We start from the raw sequence: 18,372 nt of genomic DNA, 5'->3' as shown, positions 1-18,372 counted from the left end.
TGGATTAGAGGAGGCAAGACACAACAATATAAAAAAAACTAGTCATTACAGGCGATTCATTAGTGGCTTTGCAAGGGGAAAATTAGGACTGTACAAGAAATCGAGAAACCGACCTAGACCGACTCAGACCGGCCGCTGGAGCTCAGAACCAGCCGAAACCGGTGGAGAACCGGTTGGCATGCAGCAGAAAATAGAGAAAACCAATATGAGTCGGTTCGGCATCGGTTCGAACCTGGTTCAAACCGCTGAACCGGCCGATTAAAGAAATTATATTTTTTCTATATATTCTGTACTCAAAACAACGTTGTTATATTTAAGTTTAAGTAGAACGACGTCGTTTTAAGCTTGTGGTTGTATTTTAAACACAACTGAAACGATGTCGTTTGGTATTAAACCAAACGGCGTCGTTTTATTCATAACGTATTAAAAAAAAATGAAGTAAAAGAAATTAGGTCGTCTTCTTCCTCAAGCTTCTTCTTCCCAGTTCCCTGATCTCATTTCTCATCCTCTCTCTCTCTCTCTCTTCCTCTGCAACTCTCTCTCTCTACTCGTCAAGACGAAACTCGCCGATGAATCGACCGTGAACTGCCAGAGAATTGCCAGTGTCGAGACGACCGATGTTTCTCCTCCCCATCGACCGGTTTCAGCCAGTTTCCTCTCCCAAAAAGGAAGCATCGGTTGGCGTCGGTTTTGTCCCAAAACCACGCCAATGGGGTCGGTTTTCACCCTTAGGGCCAATGATCCTGACAAGGTAGTAGATTTGACCATTCAACCTATAGTCAGCGACATTAAATCTTTGATGAATTCATTCGATAGCTGACACACCAGAAAGATACATTGAGATTAGAATCGATGCGTGCATTCCATTGTGCAGTGGATAGCTTACAAGAATGAAGCATACCTATTTCCTTTATTCCACCTTGCATGTTAGATTTTCAAAACGAAAAAGATCCTCCTTTTAATTTACACTAGCTGATGATGTACAACATAATTTAGTTTTTTCTTAATCTTGTAAGAACTATTTTTTATTTATGAATGAATCTATCTTGTTGTGAGAGATAGGAAAAAAAAAACAAAAAACAAAAAAAATAACCTCCTCCCATCAAATTCCACGTGGATAATATTGTGTGCATGAAACCTCTTCAGTCTTCCCAAAGTGACAAGCATCTCTCTGTTTCGGTTAAGCCTCTAAACACAGAAGAAGATAGAGAGGAAAATCAGAAATGGCGGGCAAGCCAAGCCGAGCATTGGTGTTGTACTGTAATGGGTTGGCCCGTTTCATCGGCCCATCTCATTATCATCTCCATTCTCTCGCATCAAAAGCTTCATGTGGCTTCTTAACCCTCCCCAGCGCCCCTCCTTATGGTTTTTTCGCTCGCTTGCTCTCTCTCTCTCTCTCTCTCTCTCTCTCTCTCTCTCTCTCTCTCTCTCTCTCTCTCTCTCTCTCATTTTGTTTGAATTGATATATCAGTCTCATTCAGAGCTAAACGAATAACCATCGATCTGCAATTTACAACTTTCAAGTTTTTTTAAAAGGTGCTAGTCTATAGTCCAAAAGACAAACTTTGCTATTTTACTATGATTAATTTGTAACCTTATGGTTGGTAAAAATCTCCACTTTTTTTATTTATTTTTAAAATTCAGTTGTAATATTTGTTTCTAATCGAGTTCTTCGTATGCATGGAAGGGAAAACAAGTTAATAAAAAAGCAGGTTCCATATGCACAACCCAATCGTAGGTAGCTTATGTTGTGCGGTGGGTTTGCCAGCTTTACCTAGAGGCGGTTGGTTTATCCAACCTATTGCATGCAGGAGTTCAATTGGTGCCCAAAATCTAGAAATAGAGCTCTTGAGGGTGGAAGTTTTACGAAGTCTGCAATATTGTCACCAGTCTAAAAACAGCATAATCTACTTTGCATGCGACCCAATTTAATTCACCTCATGCTACTTCTGTTTATGGTTGTTCGGCTTCCGTTTCCTCCTCAATTTACTTTAAAAAGTTGGTAAATCTATGATAATTGAGATTGACTTGATTTAGATTGCAGAAAGTGAGGATGACAGAGTAGTTAGAGAGTTTGCAGTATTGATGGATGCTTGTGAAGCTTATACCGATCAGGTGAGATCCTCATACTGGAAGCATCTGAGGTCTTGGTTACACGATAAAGTATAAAAAATAATCTCTTCGTGTTTTCAGCTTCACAGTAACACTAAAATGCCAACAATATCAGAGAGGTATTATTTGCTCTTTGATTTTCTGTTGTTTTTGTCAAATAAGTTGAACTGTAGTTAGACAATGTCAATCTATGTGCTTTCTAACTTCAGGTTCATGGGAATGAAAGCTGTTATAATCACAAAAAATTCAAGTTTGAAAGTTTTTGGTGCCAAACTTGGCTTAACTGTGTTGGAATCCAATGACCTAGTTAAAAACCTGCATTCCCTTGCAGAAGTACCAGCGGATGTTGTGGCGTCTGAGTTGCTAAACTTGCTTGGATTTAAAGAAGGGAAGACTCTAGAGACAAGCGAGTATGATTTAGTTTGTGTGCATGTAGGGGATGGTGGAAGGGTAAGTGGTGAGAAAAACAAGGCCGTTGCGAAGGACATGGAGTATGTCAATTCTTTGGTTGGAGATATAATGAAGATAGCCCAACCTGGATCCGAAATTGGTTCCCGCCTGCATTTGTCCCTCATGATGAGCTATGGCCATGTCCCAGAGGACGATGATCCCAACTTATCAGTTTTAACTACTAAAGATGAGAAAAAATCTGATCTTTTAATGCTCTTCCCTCGTCAAAGTTACACCATGAGAGGAGAAAATCAACGGCAAGATGTTAGGTGAGTAAACATTTGATGGTTTCTACTTTCTAGCAATGCACAGGCCATTTCTTACAGCTCCAGGCTCCAGCTAATTTGTGAACAGGCATCATTTCCCTATGTTGATTGCTCAATGGCAATATGGTGTAACCCGCAAGTATATGACAAAGGTGTTTTCAATTTAAAGATTGTAAGGAGGTACAGACTAGAGCCATCACACATATAATCTCATCTTATCTAGGAGTAGATGTTTTATGATGTGCACCTATAAAAAAAAAAATATGTGTTGAGAAGTCCCACATAGTTTAGGAATAAACTTATCCTGGTCTTTATAAGGAGTTACCTCACTCTTCATATTAGGCATTTTATGGAGAGAAATTGGTGTCTCTATATAGTATCAGAGTAGATTAACCTATGATCGATGATGGGCTCCTGTGACCTACCCACGATGATGGTACCGAAAATACTGGCCCACACGTGAGGGGGCGTGTTGAGAAGTCTCACGTGGCTTAGGAACAAACTCATCCTGGTCTTTATAAGGAGTTACCTCCAATGTTTTGAATACCGTACCGGACGTTGTACCGGTCAAGGCACTGAAACGAAATATTTCAGTACCGGTATCGTTTCGGGATAACATTTCGGAATGGTCGATATATAAATAAATTATATTTCAAAATAATAGTCTATATATAAATAAATTATATATAAATACATATATAAATAAATTATATATAAATACATATATATATAAATTATAAATAGTTTAGTCTGAATTGAGGGTTAAAAAATAAACTTATAGTTTGAAAAAACGGAAAAAAAAAAGAAAAAAAGAAAAAAAAAACACTGGCCGAAATATCAGCCGGTACCGGCTGAAATTGAGGTCGGTACAGGCCGAAATTTAAGCCAATACGAAATGTATATAGTTCCTATACCGGCCGGATGACCGGTACGAAAAATTTCGGCCGTACCAGCCGGTACGGAACGAAATTCAAAACCTTGGTTACCTCACTCCTCCTGTTAGGCCTTTTATGGAGAGAAATGAGTGTCCCTATAGTTTTATGGTTTGCCTAATCATGTTGTGTTTCCACAGTTTCCAGAGTTCATTGCCATTAAACAAAATGTAGGGTTTTATCTTAATAAGAATTTCCACTCTAGTAAATATTTATTTCAAATGCATAGAATTAGATGTACTTCTAATAATGTTATTGCCTTCTTGGACATAGTAAACCTTGTCTATATGAAACAGCTGACTGCGTTTAGAAATTTATTGTATTTCTGCTACTGTGTGTCCACTAGTGCTCTTGCTAGATTTATACCTTTTCCCTACAAGGTGGAGTCTTTGAGGTTATGTATGTAGTCTTTTATGTACAAATATTAGTGGTTTCTGTAAGTTCCTTACATCTCAGCCTGTTTATATTCAGACTTTCTTACTGACAATTCCTCCCGAGTTATAATGGTCTGGGTTTTGATTGTTTAAGATATATGTTCTATGGTGCCTTAATGCCTTGCTCTCTATGTGATACATTTTTCCTTTACTGTTTTCTCTTTCCTGTTCATCCGCAGCATGGTGGAAATCTTGCCATACCAGCAGATCGGTTTATACACGAGGTGGCCTTCAAGCTTTGGAAGGCCCCCAATTATGGAGCATGAAAATATATTTATCAACATTCCAGATATGTAGGAAAAGCTTAAAATTTAAGCATCAAAGATGGATCAGAGAGATGGAGCTTCCTGGTTTGGTTTTCTATGCTAAACAAGTCTGTTGTTTACTTTTGGTCAAAATCAGGCACTGGTTATAATAGGACGATTTTGCTTGTGACCTTGATATTGAGACACATCTTTACATTCATTTTCCTAATCGTTTCCAACTAATGCTAGTGCATTGCTTGACAAACTTGTCTTTTTCCATAACTCCATACGTGAGCTTTAGGCCAAGAAAGCCATTCTGATCTGATGTTTTTGCAGTTGTGCCTGCATTTTGACCGGCAAAAGGTGTGAGAATGTTAGCCTCTAATCCAAGGACAGGAATCTCTGCACACTAAGTTCAATGAATAATATTCCATTCAATGTAGAATAGAGTATTTTGATAATTTTAATTGTCAACATAATGTAAAATGGCTAAAATACTCCATGTGAATTCTATCGATTCCTGAGTTATGGGTTTTAGTCCAATTAAACTTGGCTCCTATGTTCAAGCTACACATTATTATAATGATTACTAAGCAGCATTCAATCTTCATGACCAAGATGTAACAATTGCTTCTTTGTGAAAATTATGTTTATTAATTGTAAATAGAGGAACACTTTCTTCCATTACTTCATCATGTCAAGAGGTCTTTCCAGAAAACCTACAGCATCTCAATTGCAAACTGTTTTCATAAACACAGCTTATAGAAGAGACACCCATACTGTATTATCGAGTTTCCTCCATTAAAAACTCTTTGACATCAATGGCAAATGACCTAGCATTCCAACACATTTTTAACACAGTAAGTACCCATCAGAAACCATCCAAGGAGGAGGACTGAGAAGGATAGCAGCCCGACCAAGAATTGCCACCCAGCCATGCCAATGCCGAGGCATAACACCAGTATGAACGGGAGAAAAGATCTTAAGATTGACATGCTATCTTAAGTATAAGAGCTGCCACATTTATCATATTCCAACTCATTGATCCACCGTAACAGAGCCGATTCAGACCCAACGCCCCTTGCATAGTATAAGAGCTGCCACATTTATCATATTCCAACTCATTGATCCACCGTAACAGAGCCGATTCAGACAGTTGGCAACAAATGAATAGCAGTTGCAGGTGAAGAGGTTGTAGGATTTGTGCTCGAAGTACCGGATGCTAGACCGTAGGGCATCATCCCATGTGATTGATGCTCCAAACTCTGCATGACGGAAGCCATTCTTGCACTTGTGCCCAGCTAGATTTGGCGGAAAGCAACACTGCATTAACATTCACATTCAGGTTCCTCGTGCAACAATAGCTAAAAGGTAACTACAAACAAGCAAGATTAACACTTTATATAAGATGATAAAGGAAATCACCGACACTTGTAATTCCAATTCATCCAAAGAAAGTGACATCACAATATCAGGAGATGGGCTAAAGAGGAAACATTAGCCCATCCCCTCTTCTTTTCAAATGTTCCTATTTGCCACGAGTGCTTCTCAAAGTTGATGATGAGAGAGAGAGAGAGAGAGAGCACCAAAATGGTTCAAAAGGGCGGAAAAGGGACTGTACCTGTTCTCTATCAAGTTGAAGATATCTTGCTACAGCACCAAATGCAAAATCATCAACACCTATAAAATTGGATCCTGAAAAATCTAAGACGGTTCCATCCTCCCTGCAAATGCCAACATGCCCAATGAAAGGTGCCAACCACGAGACAACTGGGAGTGGAGTCCAAACTAAACAACATGGAAACTTAGCCTTCTCTGGAACAATCTCTCCTAATGGCCACAACTCATGCTGAATCCTTTGGGTAGAACTCAGATGTTCAACATCATAAGCTGCTGTTAACTCCATATTAGGATTTCTTCCGTAGGGCATATGGCTTTGTTCAACTTCCCTCGAAGAAACATCTATATGTCAGATGACAAACATGAGCATTCTCTTTGTCCCAAAGAAGCAAACCTGACAAATCGGTTATTCTTTCACCAGTATGGCTGAACTATTTCTGCAATATACAACAACACTGTAGCCATGTTAAGGGCAAAAAACCCAGGGGGAGGGGAGGGGGGGGGGTTTGTGGTGGAGATTCGAGAAGAATATAAAACAACAAAAAAAATTGGAAGGTATGTGGGAAAATAATCTAAACAAGATGTTGCGCTAATTCCAACACTGCCAATCCTACATCTACAATGAAAAGCATACAACTAAATTAATATTAGAGCAAATAAAAATAGAAAAGCATCTCCCTATTCAGCTTAAGCAGTCATTGCATCCGCAAAAAATCCCGACAAATCCCAAAAAGATGTATAGAAAATCAAAATCTACTAGATTTTTCAACATGTTCTCACACCAACAAATGCTATCCCACCTACTAGATTTGACACTCATTGCTAGTTCCAAAGACAATTGCCATACATCTTTGTTTTTTTTTTTAATAATCACACCTAACAAAAATGAAAACAATGGTGGAAACACCAACCGTGTAGTGACCGAAGGAAAAACCACCTTCAATTTTTTACTCCAAAATGACAAGTGAAGGTTATAGTTGAAACTCCTTGGAATCATTATGCCCTGCAAGAACTTATCTCTCTGAGGTAATATGAGATTGGATTCATCATTCTTCCTATACTCATTCTGGGATGTAACAATCTCTCTCGTTTAAATCCGTATGTCCTTGTCAGACCATTTTTGACATGGCATGACTTAAGTTGCATACTTTTGGTTATGATTGACTCCAATACCATTCTTAATAGCCCAAGAAAAGCTCAACTGCATTTGGGCTTATACTCCAAAATAGTTAGTCAATGTTACAATGGAAGCCTTTTAGAACCATTATTAATTACAAAAACTTCTTCCTGAAAAATTTGGGATTACAGTCACTATCTTTTTTAATAAGACATCATCACCTTCATATACTCAATTCGAGGTATTACAAACCAAGCATATTCTTAGAGTAACCCATTTCATAAAAACTTCAAAGACATCCACGAAAGGAAGCCCAATCAAATTTAACAACAGCAAATAACATGCCAGCTACTGTGTCAAACAGCATCAACTCACATCTTTATGCTTCTTGTTTGTCCTTGAACCGATTAATCATTTGACTGATAGAAAGGGATGGATTTAATGACTTAAGCCATTATTCTTGTACTAACTCTACCATAATATGTTCCAAAACCAATGGCATACTCCCCTCGTTAACAGATAAAAAGAAGAAGTGGTATTTGGTCAAGAGCATCGATACCAAAAAAGATCGGTATTGCAAGTCAGCAACATTCTCATATGTAGTGCTCCTTGGTCTAAACTCTCTCATTTACAAAACATGAAGCTGTTGCCTGCATCCTAGAGTAGAGCGCTAAGTTTTCATCAATAAGTTCAAATCGTAATTAGCACGCACTGGTGATGCTTTTTGTATATGTCCCGTTTGCTTTGACTTTTGCCTGATATTTTTGTTTAACGATTAAAAAAAAATCTAACCGTAATAAGACAAATGGCTCCATTTAGCTGCATGAATGTTTTATAGCACAGTAATTATATGACCTGTCTGCATTTCATTCGAAAAAAAGATTGTCTTTTCGACATGGTTCTACTTCTTCACGAAAATGGCCAAAAAGTATATTCATTAAATCTGTCAACGATGAGAGAAAGCAAGACAAAGTCAAACCTTTAAATAAAACCAAGGGTAAAAATAGAAAGTGGGAAGCTTAAATTCCATTTTACCAGGAATTTCCTGGGGATTTTGCCATGAAACCACACGAAACACGGATGGGTTTTCAAGAAATCCCAGAACACGTTGAAAAAGAACAAGATCCAAACCCAAACACAACGCATTCAAGTCTTTTGAAAGATAAAAAGGGCAACAAAAGTTACTGCAATACGAACCTGTAGGCGGCAATGATCCAGAGGCCGAGTCTGAAAATGGGTCCGGTGGGAAAAAAAGATAGGGAAGACAGAGACCAAGATCTCGAGGTTGGCAAAGAAGAAGTAGCAGCAGCTGTGGTGATGTCGTTGTTCATTGTCCAGCAGCCAGATGATATATTCTGACAAAAAATGGATGAAAAACTTTGCTTTTTCTTCATTTAATTAATGATATTATAAAGTTGAGAGTTTTCTTTGTCTTGGAACCGAAGGAGCAGATGAAAGGAGGGCAAGATGCATGAACCATTCCTGAATTTCGCTTCATTGGTGGGTCCTCATATACATCACCCCCAACTTTATTCAGTTTTTTGGTTTTTGAAAAAGCTATCTGTGCCTTCCTTCTTCCGTAATGACCAGCATCGGTGGAAATTTGAGAGTTTTTACAGTGTATTACCAATTCACCTAAGCCAATCTGATTTTTATTTTATTTTATCAATATTAAGGCCCCATTGAAATAAAATTAAATTAAAATCAATTTAATTCAATCTAATTTTAAATTCAGTCTAACCCCCAGACATTTAATTTTTAAATTATTAAATTTATCTCAATTTAAAACTTTTTACACGTGAGACTCATAAACTTTTTCAACTCAATACTATTTATACGTAGAATTTATAATCTTTTTCAACTTCTTATAAATATATCTAAATTTATATTAACATCTAAATACATCTAAATTTATATTAGGAGGGTCTTATAAAACTCATTCTACTATCTTAACTCACTATTATTCATAAAAAATTCAATTTACTTTAACTCAACTCAATATTTAAATAGAATCTAAATGTAAACATAAATATTCTCTATTAAAATTTTTTTTAATTATATAAAAAAATATATAAGAATAAATTAATAAATGAACATAAAACATTAAATTATAAAATAAATCTACCGACAATTTATAAATTTATTTTGATAAAATATCTTTATGTCTACCGTCTTTAATATAGAAGACATTACTAATACTAATACTTATGTGATGTTTCTAACAGTTGGAAGGCTTTTTCCATGACAGCCATTAATTGTGGTAGGCGCCGACCATATTAAAACGTAGACTTTAATTTAATCACGAGGTCGATATTCCGCAACCGAGAGCGCTGCTATCTCCACCGAAACTTCGGTACCGAATACTGTTTTTTTCATTTTTCTCTTATTTTATTTTCACATATTTTTTAATCATTTTAAACTTTTTTAAAAAAAATAAAAAAAATTATAAAATTATTATAAAATATTTTCTTAACCATTAAATAAAAAGAAAAAAATTAAAAAAATAAAAACATAATTCGGTAGAATATTTCTGTGGGAGTAGTGTAAAGTGTTTCTTCCGCAGCCAATCTAATCGAATCTGATTTTAAAGATAAAATAAAGTAATTTTTTACCACAACAGTATATCACGTGGTTGTTCTTTTTAAGTAATAAAAAATATATAAAAAATAATTATAAAATAATAAATAGCCGCTACCCAAACAGAGCCTTATCTTCCATGAACCTTTGGTGGGCCAACAGATTTAATAATAAATTACAGCTTAACCATAATCCTCTGATGGTTTTTTAATTTTTTATCCTTGGCAGCTAATCTAATCTGGTTTTTTTAAGTTAAGAATATTAACAGCTTAGCCACTCCTTATGATTATTTTTCTTGAGCAAGACTCTTATGCTCTCCATTTGCCCTTGCCATTTTTTTAGCAAGATTTGATTTCATTGATAAAGTTAGGGGTGTAAACTCAAACCGAAAAACCGAAAAATCGGACCGGACTGGACAGAACCGGACCGGTTTTACCGGTTTTGAACCGGTTCGGTCCGGAATCGGTTTTTAAAATGTAAAAACTGGCCGGTTCCGAGATTTTTGGACCGAACTGAATCGAACCGGACCGGTTGATTAAAAAAAATAAAAAATAATATTTTTATATATAAGTTTTATACAAAATATTATATATATATTAAATATTAATATATATAAGTTTTATATATAATGTATAATTATAAATTTTTATGTGAAATTTTATATATAACATATATATTCATATATGAAATAATTTCTTATTATAATTTATAAATTATTACATAAAATGTTAATACTAAATCACTAAAAGTTTATAACTAATACTAATATATAACTTATAACTATACCAATAGTCTAATATTAATACTATTATATAGTCTAATATATTAATAAAAGTATAAAACAGTTTTTTTTAAATCAAATTTTTTTTTTATAAACAAATTTTTAATGAAAAATTGTGAAATTTACATTTTAAAAAAATTGAAAAACCGGACAGGACCGGAAACCGGTAAAACAGGAAGTACCGGTTTAGGAGGGTAACCGGTGCGTAATCAGTTTTGAAAAATACAAAACCGGTACATACCGGTTCGGTCCTAGATTTTATCTAAAACCGGACCGGTTACACCCCTAGATAAAGCGTAGAAGCAGTACAAAGATTGGGGCTTACATAGCCCAGCAGATGAAATTAAGTTAATTAACAGCTCTGTTTCAAGTGGATGCTAAAGATGACGTCTTGGATGAAGAAGAACAATTTTCTTTATTTGATATTTTGAAGAAATTATATTTTTCATCTGTCAGTTTCTGTTATTCCAAGTTACACATGTAATACCACATATGATAAGAATAAGGATAGGTAGTGAATGAGATCACACATTGCTTGAGAAGGAAAAGTTCTTACTTTTTATAAAGTTCCAATAGAGTTACAATTATATCATTGACTAGTCCTTTTAGAATATAGACCATGTGATTTGGACATTCTATTAGAGCGTTACAACATCTATTTTAATTAATTTTTCATTTAAGTGATGACATACGAAGCTACTTAAATGCACCATATTAATTAGCATGATTGAATATGATAAAATTCAGAAGAGTAATATCTCTTTTAAAGAAGATCCAAATTGATTAAGATTTTTTTTTTTTTTTTCTTGGGAAGGAAAATAAAACGGTTTAAGACACTTAGTTCTCTGTGGTATGAATAATCGATGCGAATAAGGCACCAAGTACTTTGTCAATGAGTGCCTGATCTACTAGTTCATCAATTCTCGGCGAGTCAGTAAAGGAAAGAAAACCCACCCTAGTCAAGGCCGAGAGAGGGAATCTCGACTGATTATCATCCCAAGAGAGGGCTTTGGTTTGAGCTATTAATAGCTCTATTTCAAGTGGAGGCTCCATCAATGGATAGCCTGGGGATGGATTATTGGGAGTAGAGGTAGTGGAGGAGGTAAAAAAGGGTTTGTTGGTTTTCCAGGAAATAAGTACAAGTAGTAATGGGAAGGTTGGTTATAGCAATATAAATGAAGTTAAAGCTCTGTTGGATGGGTTGAGACTTTGTTGTATGATGCTAAACTTGAGTCTTTGTTGTGCCTTGGTGTGTTGAGGAGTTATGTTCTTGTCACATAATCTCTCCAAGCAAGTGCTGCATGTATTTAGGGAGACTAATAAAGTGGCTGATTGTTTACCAAATCTGAGCTAATAATGCTGTGTGACTGAAACATGGTGCATGTAGAGTGGATGGAGCCAGACACTCCTTGTGCTGCAAGTGCTCTTGATTGTAGTGGAGCTGTCTGCTATAAAGAAATAGGTGTGGGTGCTGCTTATGGCTTTCCAGCTAATATTGAATATTTATTTCCCACTAGATTGGTTTTAGTTGAAAGGCTGTAACTTAATCTTTTAGCATTTACATCTTGGTTTTGGATTTAATGTTTGTAACCATAAGGGGTGTGATATAATCATGGTATTCCTCTGCAATAAGTTAGGTACTGTCATTTTTCCTTGAAAAATGGAGGTTGAGAGAGGAGCTTGGAGGTACGGATTCGAGGGAAGCTAGTTGCGATCTAACAAGGAGAAAAATAGGGGAACTAAAATGGGCAGGAGACTTGCTCAAGGATACAATAACCTTCTTAATATTATACGTTAACATATAATCTATTCAGTTTGATTTTTACAGTAATTACATGGGGCACCATGGAACAATATGAACTGTGCAATATGGGATCTAAAGATATGCTTCTGCCTATATACTGAACAATATCCAGTAATAATATGGAAACTAAAATCAGCTTCATGACTCACAATTAGGGAAGACCAGGTTCACCACAGAATTCGTCTGGCTCAAATGCTCTTGCAGACTCATCACTGTAAACTCCAGGTATTACCCTACCAGTACTGGCATTTCCTGATCTTATATTGGATACATTTTGGTCCCCATCAATGTCGGTGAGGAAAAGAGCACACGCAAATAGTGATGCAGCAAGAATGACAAGAGTAAACTTTAATCTGCTCAACACCGGCTTGACCTGTTGGAGAAGAAAAGGAACCCATGTGAGCTAGAATTCACCCCAAGATGAAATTTGTTGTTTCATTTTTCTCCAAAAAGTATAATATGGTCTTACTATGGTAGTTTTCCAATATAAATTCATCCAGAGAGGTGCACAAGGAACTTCAAGGAAAAATGACTTCCAACATTTGTAAGATTAGTGCGTGGTTTGGTGTTCATAGACATTTGTAATGCCAGAGTAGATTGGAGGATGGATTACCCTTAGACTAAAAAATAGTCATGGCACATGAAAGGCTCTTCCATTTTGCACTGCCTAATTAGCAATACTAGATAAAAAGATTCAGAAAAATGCTGTCATGCTGATGCATGGATGAATCTTTATAGTTGAGTCAGGGGTGTAATCGGTCCGGGGTCACAGACTGAAAATTTCGGTCTGTCCTTTTTCCGGACTGGACTAGACCGGACCGATCCATATTAGCTAGGAACTTTTTTTTTCCTCTTTTCTTTTTTTGGTAGATAAATTAATATAAAAAATTAATTAAATTAGTAAAATCAAAATTAAGTGAGCTCTTTAATATGGAGTATGTAACCAACTCATTAAAAAAATAATTAATTACAATTATAATTATGATGTTAATAGTTACTAACTTAGTACTTTAGTAGAGCATGTATCTACATTTTTTTTTATCAGTAAATAGGAATTTTATTAAAGCACATGGGACATATACAAGAACCACACCTATGCATGACTGTCTAAAGATACAAGAAAATCATGTATGTTCATGCTATTAAAGTCTATTACAATCAACCAATGGAATAATGTATGAATCATACTTACAAAAAAAAATAAAGTATGAAGAAAAACAGTTCTAATCTCATCCATTGTCCATTCACGATCCACAAAACTCCAACCATTCCCCAAATGCCTTGCCACCATAAGCAAATCGGTATCATCTTCCACATTGCTGCAATTTGAGAATTACCTCAAATGTCTTGCCAGTTGGCCAAAAAGTCAGCAACCCTTCTTGGCATTACCCAAACAAGTCCCACTCTAGCAAAGATATCATTCCATAAGCTCATGGCTACATCACAATGCAATAATACGTGATCCATAGACTCCCCACTTTTCTTACACATATAGCACCAATCCAATACCATCAATCGGCGTTTTCTTAGATTATCTAACGTAAGAACCTTCCCTAGTCAAGCTGTCCATACAAAAAAAAAGAAGCTTTAGGGGGGCCTTAGTCTTCCATATGTTCTTCCATGAGAATGTTCTTGTAGTCTTCCATATTATCCTATGATTTATTGTATCATATATTAGTTAATTGATAGCATATATTATTTTACATTTTGTATGGTCAATGGTGATAGATTAGAGAAAATTACATAATTAAATTATACAACTACTATATAAATAATATATTATGTATATAAAAATATTTATATGTAAGTGATTCGGACGGTTTCGGTCTGGTCCGGTCCAAAAGAACCACACCCTGGGACCGGACCGAAAACCGAATTTTGGAGACACCATGGACCGAGACCGAGTAGGGGTGAATTCAGTCCGGTCCAGTCGGTTTTCCAGTCTGGACCGAAAAACTTTCACCCCAATAATTATAGACTCCATCTCCATCATGCATGGGTATAGATGGCTTCTAGTTCAAAAATTCTATAACCCCAAGAAAATAAATACCATCAGCTAGTTGTTAGTTGGCAGGGTTAAATGGTCACTTCCCTCTATTGCACAATACATTGTAATTCAACCATTAGACACAAATGAAGTGCTCACCAGAAATAATCTTACCATCTCAAAACAAACTTTCAAAATAAATTGTATCAGGTCCACAATAATCATTCATACATCATATGTTGCTTGATTCATATTAAACAAGAGCCTCCAGCATCAAAAGGCAAAATTCATTACAACTACACCAAGTCTGTAAATGAGCAACTTACAGAAAATGAACCGAGGAGCCTGTCCCGTGCCAAGACTTCGGCAGTTTTCACCCATATCTGTTGAGGAAAGTCAATTTAAGCTTCAAAAGTGCATAAAAAAATAAAAGTGGGCAATGAATCATATCCAATGACACAGTAAAGATGCACTCGAATTGCATTACAACTGTAATCGTTCTGAAACACTGACCGGCAAACTTCTTGAACTTGTATAAGAAGTCATAAATCAGATAAACCATAACAAAGAGCTGGGTGACCAAAATTTATTGATAATTTAAACCCTTGAAAATATTGACAATAGCAGCTATCCTCCAATTTTTGAAAAACAAAATCAAGGGAATGAAAGAGCAATGATTAGTAAGCCTTGGATTTAAACCAACGGGTGCTGACCTCAGGAATGATCCCCCGAACCGACCATTCACCAAATGGATCCCAGACTACATAGCTGGCAATCATCAATTGATGATTACTCAGTTCATCTGTAGTGGCTAGGTGGTGGCTGGGGTGCAAGTTAGAGCACCCTGCAACTAGATCATAGCCAGATCTGGCAGCGGAGGTGAAAGATCTTGCATACTACCACCAAACTCGGTACTGTAGGGGTCGAGGGGCATAGTTTTTCAGACACCTAAGCTGATCCCTCAGGCTATTTCTGACCAACAGCATATGTTTCAGGCTGGTGTTGGTTGAACCGTCAGGTTAGGTTGGTAAATCAAAGGATTTGCCACACATGGCTGCAACAACTCTTTCAGCCCCACAAAAAAAAGTCCAAATTTTTTTAATCCAATTGTTCAAGAACTGCCATCCCTAAACTGCCTCTATGATTACGTATTTGAGACCACACTCGTTTTTTTCTTTTGTTTAAATGGAGGGGGAGCATGCTTATTGATTAAGGCATACTAGGCTTCTCTATTTTCTTTTTCTTATTGAATTTCTTAAGATTGTTAGAAAATATTTAGAAGAAACCAACAAATTTAAAAGAAAATAAATTAGACATCTCAAGAATTCATCGATATCTATGCAAAGCAACTACATATGCTATTATCCAACCAAATCTAGATAAGCATTTCAATCTTGCCAGTTCGAAATAAAAGTAAGCAACATGCTGAAAACTCTATTTGCCAATTACTTCTTCTCGTTAGAAATGAGGTTTTATGAACTATAGGTGGACGAGTATTTTAAGGTGAAAAATATATAAATCAAAATCATATTTCCTCCCCTAAACACTCCTCAGTTCTCTCGGCGATCAAATTTGATGTAAAGAAAGAAGCACAAACTCTATCGTATTCCACTGAAAAACAAACAAGAATTATGCGTACCTGGCCATCGTACCAGCCTGTCTCTTCATCTGCAAAAGGAGAGGAAGAAAACTACGCTATCAATTACCCAGAAAAAAAAAAAACGTTTCAGTGTTCTAAGTAAACTTATCACCTCAGTCCGAACAGCCCAAAACTTAGAATTTCAAGGTTTTCCATTCCCCTCAAAATTCGTAGAAACTAATTAAACGAAGACAATCAATATAGCAGAAGAAATAAAGCAGAGCATTTACATTCAACTGTGGCACTGAGCAATCGATTTCCCACGTAAGCCCAACCCAGGTACATCCTCACAACGGCAAGAGTAACCAACAATATCCCACTTGAAACAGAGCAGATAATCCGCTTAAATGGCTCTGTTTCGGGCCCAACGGTGCCGAACCAGGCAACGGGGAGGCCGATAAAGAGCGCAAAAGAAGCGCCGGTGACGAACAATTTGGAGCTATACTCAACAATGTCGCTGGAGGCCCATGAGAATGGGAAGGAGGTGGAGAGGGTCTGGTACTCGTTTATGGGCTGTTGCTCAAGTGGAACAGGGCACCCTGTTTCTGGTCTGCCATTTCTGAAGGATGATGCGAAGGTTTTGGAAATTGAGCTTTTAAAGTTGTAGAGGTGGTGGTATTGGAGACTGAGGTTCGGGAATGAGAAGATGGGTGAGAGGAAGTTGGATGGGGAGGGAAAGAAGAGGGAAAGCTGGGGTGGTTTCGGCGATGAGTGCAAGAATCTGGCCATGACTTCTGACTCTTGAGGGAAATTTTTTCAGTCTGCACTTGGGTCACTCGCTATATCCAAGATGGAAGATTCTTTTTTCTGGTTCTTTTCCTTTTTATTTTTTTCCCAGTCCCCAGTTTGATCCTCTAATCATCTTCGAGTGTCAAATTTAGAATCTTAATTAAGATTTACTTACATGGTGGCTTAGAACTTAACTATTCTTGGAGAGTTAATACATAAAGAAAAATGATATTTAGAAAGTGTCATGTATGAAATTTATATAAAAATAATTAATTTATTTTAATGATAAATTACATTCTTTTTTAAAAAATATATATATATAATGTTTATATAATTTACAACTATATCTAATATTATTCGTCTTTATTTTTTATACTTCCCTATTGCATGCGATGAAAATTGCACGGGTAGAGTACAACCCTCCTCAAACTACACTTCATATCTTAAATTACTACTCTCAAACAGGAACTCTCAATTGTTCAATTTTAGTAACGCAGCACAATCGTGATCATCGGATCATGATGAAATTATAAAATATTAATTTTTAATAATTTGTGGATGCAATATATATTAGTTTCAATATTTTTGAAGTATAAAGTATAGAGATTTTGATAGTTTAAGGGTACAAAATATATTTATCCCGAAATTCATAACTAGCCCATTGGCATAACGGTGAGAAACTAATAGGCACTAGGCAGTGATGATATGATTTTCTATCTATTGATTTTGACAAGTGTTTAAGCGAGAATTTTCATAAATAAATTCATAAATTGATATAATTTTATATAATTTATTAAATTTACTTTATAATAAAATTAATTTTACAATCTTTTCTTAATTTATTTTTATAAAATTCTTTTGCAACTTAAACATTTCTCATTGATTTTTTTTTGCACGGAACAAGCTGCATTTGAATATTAATCTGAGTTAAATTTTCTATGAATATTAATGAGTTGAGATAATATAATAAATTTTATAAAATTCACCTAAGATGAATTTAGATGTATTTATAAAAAATTAAAAAATATTGTTAATCTCACGTGTAAATAAGTGTTAAGTTAAAAAATATTATAAATCTCACATGTAAAGAAGTTTTGAAAAATAATAACCTCGTTTGTTTTTACAGATGAAATGAGATGAATTGAGATTAAAGTTAAAAAATTAAATAAAAAATTGTTAACATATATTTTTTAATATTATTTTTATTTTAGAATTTGAAAAAATTAAATTGTTTATTTTATTTTGTATTGAAATTTAAAAAAATTATAATGATGAATCGAGATGAGATAAGATATTTTTTGAAAACAAATGAGGCCTAATGATTAGTCTTAATGATTTGAAAGTTGAGTATTTAGAGCATTGGCAATGGACTAGCCATTTGCCAATGCAAGTCTAACTTAAAGGTAAAAAGAGAAAAAAATGCCCACATCGGCCTAGCTAAATATTGAAAGTTAAACATTATAGCTACAGTATTTCTTCATCTCTCGCCAAGTCTGGCGAGCTACTGCACACAAGCGAAATGTTTATTTTAATAATTTCTTGCTCCCGCTTAAACTTTTCCCTCGGTTTTTCCCTATCTTCTTCCCGAAACCACATTTCTTCTTTCTTTATTTTCTCTCCCGAAAATCATTCTCTTCCTTTCTTTCTTTCTTTCCCCTTGTTTGTCTTCATCCCGAAAC

The 18,372-nt window shown here is 35.6% G+C and overlaps 3 protein-coding genes across 5 annotated transcripts; 1 reads left to right on the top strand and 2 right to left on the bottom strand.

Annotated features, from left to right (window-relative positions):
• The first annotated feature begins 1,223 nt into the window (after positions 1-1,223).
• LOC109009668 lies at positions 1,224-4,460 on the top strand. The gene is made up of 6 exons (XM_035690619.1): positions 1,224-1,365; positions 2,045-2,115; positions 2,194-2,231; positions 2,322-2,831; positions 2,917-2,980; positions 4,374-4,460. Exons 1-6 carry the CDS (start codon positions 1,224-1,226, stop codon positions 4,458-4,460), a joined length of 912 nt encoding a protein of 303 aa, XP_035546512.1.
• A 643-nt stretch (positions 4,461-5,103) lies between these two features.
• Positions 5,104-8,626, bottom strand: LOC109009680 (protein REVERSION-TO-ETHYLENE SENSITIVITY1). Of its 2 annotated transcripts, none has more exons than XM_035691344.1 (4): positions 8,374-8,626; positions 6,061-6,514; positions 5,509-5,762; positions 5,104-5,441 (listed from the first exon to the last, which is right to left on the bottom strand). In XM_035691344.1, exons 2-4 carry the CDS (start codon positions 6,367-6,369, stop codon positions 5,273-5,275), a joined length of 732 nt encoding a protein of 243 aa, XP_035547237.1. In that variant the 5' UTR covers positions 6,370-6,514; positions 8,374-8,626; the 3' UTR covers positions 5,104-5,272. The 2 variants fall into 2 exon arrangements, with proteins under 2 accessions (XP_035547237.1, XP_035547236.1); XM_035691343.1 differs by having other exon boundaries at positions 6,061-6,496.
• Positions 8,627-12,291: 3,665 nt separating this feature from the next.
• LOC109009679 (uncharacterized protein ycf36) lies at positions 12,292-16,766 on the bottom strand. Of its 2 annotated transcripts, none has more exons than XM_018990255.2 (4): positions 16,195-16,765; positions 15,965-15,993; positions 14,652-14,708; positions 12,292-12,711 (listed from the first exon to the last, which is right to left on the bottom strand). In XM_018990255.2, the coding sequence occupies exons 1-4, from the start codon at positions 16,691-16,693 to the stop codon at positions 12,490-12,492; spliced, it is 807 nt and encodes a 268-aa protein (XP_018845800.1). In that variant the 5' UTR covers positions 16,694-16,765; the 3' UTR covers positions 12,292-12,489. The 2 variants fall into 2 exon arrangements, with proteins under 2 accessions (XP_018845800.1, XP_018845801.1); XM_018990256.2 differs by lacking the exon at positions 12,292-12,711 and adding an exon at positions 13,517-13,743 and having other exon boundaries at positions 16,195-16,766.
• Between the last annotated feature and the right edge of the window lie 1,606 nt (positions 16,767-18,372).

The sequence above is a fragment of the Juglans regia genome, chromosome 6 (genome assembly GCF_001411555.2).
Source record: "Juglans regia cultivar Chandler chromosome 6, Walnut 2.0, whole genome shotgun sequence".
Taxonomy (NCBI): Eukaryota; Viridiplantae; Streptophyta; class Magnoliopsida; order Fagales; family Juglandaceae; genus Juglans; species Juglans regia.
This window is presented reverse-complemented; position numbering and strand designations above follow the sequence as displayed.